Source organism: Octopus bimaculoides, chromosome 21 (assembly GCF_001194135.2).
Source record: "Octopus bimaculoides isolate UCB-OBI-ISO-001 chromosome 21, ASM119413v2, whole genome shotgun sequence".
NCBI classification, from domain to species: domain Eukaryota; kingdom Metazoa; phylum Mollusca; class Cephalopoda; order Octopoda; family Octopodidae; genus Octopus; species Octopus bimaculoides.
The window spans coordinates 15851861-15854606 of record NC_069001.1 but is presented as its reverse complement, the minus strand read 5'-3'; the positions used below and the strand labels follow the sequence as shown (position 1 = coordinate 15854606).

The 2746-nt window shown below is 34.8% G+C and overlaps 1 protein-coding gene across 1 annotated transcript in view; it reads left to right on the top strand.

Annotated features, from left to right (window-relative positions):
* The window catches only part of LOC106879069 (protein odr-4 homolog), a 33977-nt gene that overhangs the window by 24308 nt on the left and 6923 nt on the right, over window positions 1–2746 (top strand). Inside the window, exons 9-11 of the mRNA XM_014928496.2 lie at window positions 241–325; window positions 1373–1555; window positions 2597–2698. Coding sequence (XP_014783982.1) covers window positions 241–325; window positions 1373–1555; window positions 2597–2698 — 370 coding nt within the window. The remainder of the gene's footprint in view (window positions 1–240; window positions 326–1372; window positions 1556–2596; window positions 2699–2746) is intronic.

Below are 2746 nucleotides of genomic sequence, written 5' to 3'. Positions count from 1 at the left end.
ATATAATATAGTTTTAAGGAAAAGAACCAAGGTTCATGAGCTCATCGATGAAAATCCACTATCACATTTAATTTTAATTTTTAATAAATTGAATTTAATTGAGTTTTTACCTGTAAATTTGGATTTTTATCCCTAATAATAATATTATTATTATTATATATATATATATATATATATATATATGTATGTATATATGTGTATATGTGTGTTGCATGTAACATAGTATTTTATCTTATCCAGGTTGTTAAATGTGACATCATCCGTAGCTTGGTATCACGCTGTGAGCTGTTGTGTGAAGACATCGATGTTATTGAGGAAGATGCTGGTATGTCATTTAATAAATACTTATTTATATTCCCAAACACACATACACATGTTCCCCCTACACACATGTCCCCCTACACACACATATCCCCCCCTACACACGCATCCCACACATGCACACACACATATTACCTTCTGTCAATAACATGGCTTAAAATATTGGTTAGAGGGGTGGGAGGTGTAAGTTGATTAAATTGACCCTAGCACATGACTAGTACTTTATTTTATTGAACTCAGAAGGATGAAAGACAAAGTTGACCTCAGCAGGATTTGAATTCAGAACATTGAAGAACCATGGCCAAAATGATATGTGCATAGCACCATTTACTTCTGTTATTTAGAAATAGCTTGTTCCTTTCATTCAGTAAAACCTTTTAACTTTTAGAAGTCAAATACAATGCTCATTTATTCACATTGTTTTGAATTTATCATACATTATCTTGTATATTTGAGATTTCTATGGTGTGGTTGTTTATTTTTAGAATGACATTGTAGGGCAGGTGTGAGAGGCCTGATCTGGTCACTTTGAACAGATAGAATATTTGGGCCTGATATGGCCAGTTTGTAAACTAAGGAGTTAATTTTTTACAGTTTTAGTTTTTTTTATAAATTCTTTTTTCTTATAGCCATTTATGTCTCATACTTAATGTATATACACTTTGATAGGCCTGTCACTGCAGTATTTGTCCCGAGATAACATCTCTTTTGGACTTGCTGTGTTAAAAAACACAATTTCAAAGAGTGAGAGATAAAAATTCATCCCAGCAGCAGCCAACATTTATCAAAACATGTGATTAGCTGTGAGTATCTTGGGACAAATACAACAGTGACTGGCCTATCAGATTGTGTATGCATTATCTATGACACATAAACCTTGTCTGTCTCTCTCTCTCTCTCATTCACTCTTTCTATCTGTATGTGTATATTTCTGTGCACAGAGGTGTGTGTGTGTATGCCTCTAGTGTCAGTTACATGTGCCAGATCCTTTTTTTGTATGTTTTTGTTATATTTTATTTTTCATTTCTTTTTTGTTTGTTTTCCTTTAAAGCTACAAAAACTGTGTTTGATACTCCAGTGCGAGTCTTTGGAACACTTCCTGACAGACCATTTCAGTTTTGTGACTACATGTTTCAAGATGAAGAAATTGAAGAAACCATAAACCGATTCCAAGAATTACTTGATGTCACATTAACAGAACCATGTCTACAGTTTAACTGTGAAAGAATTCCTGGTAAGTCTCAGTCCTGGTTATCCACTTCAGCTACACCAATACAAAGTACTTTATTATTCTATTGATTCTAACATATTTCAAGCCAATGATAAGGCTTCTGTGGTTGTTCTACTTTCTAAAAATAGTAATTAAATTTCCCTCACATCACCATTTACTGCCTTAAGAAATAGGATACATTGGAAAATAGAATGCTAGATATGTTAGAATATAGCACAGGATGGTCAAGGCTGGAACATTTTGATCTGAATTACCTTGCTAAGAACTTCATCTTGTCTAACACTCAGTGTCTTGGAGTATTTCAATGGTTAAATCAAGGAGGAAGATCAGTGCTTTCTAAAACAGGAGGGTAGACATGGCCCAAATGTTGGTGTGGAAGCAGTTGACCCCAAAAACAAGGTCGCTCCCTCCTTTAGGCTTCCATACAGTTTCTGCCTGCCACTTTCAGATTTTACTCACAAGGCTTTGGTTGACCCCAATCTATACTATCCCAAGGTGGGAGATTGAGACATTTGGGCACAGCCATTTTGGTGCCACTAATTTGATGCTGGCTTAGATGACAGATGTTTTAATGTTTCTCTTGTTCTCTTTCTGTCTCTCTCTGTTCATGTGTGTGAGCGTATTTCTCTTTGTATGTTTGAGGATAGGGAAAGTGTTTGTCACTCATGTCCAGTTAATAAACCTTGTCTGTCTGTCTCTCTCTCTCTCTCACTCACTCTTTCTATCTGTATGTTTATATTTCTGTGCACAGGGGTGTGTGTGTGTATGCCTCTAGTGTCAAAAAGTACTGTCACCAAAACAGGCTGAATGTCCAGTCAGCCATGCTACACCCTATCATTTCAATTCTCCCAAGGTGCCCAGCAGTTGGGATCAAATTTGAACACCTGCAGTTGGAAGAGGGGAAGTTCTTTACCACACAATATTCATGCTTGCACACATTATTTCTTTGACTAAATGTTAAAAATATATGATTGTTTAAAAAAAAAACATTATTTTATGAAAATATTTCGTAAATTCTTCATGAAATTTCTTTCCATTTTTCAGTTGATGATGATATTGAGAAACGGCAAAAAAGCAGTGCCTTCCAATCAACTTCTAATGTGCCGATATATTTATCAAAGACATCGACTGCAAAATACTATATGAGTAAATATATTATAGTTTTATTATCTATCTATCTATCTATCTATCTAT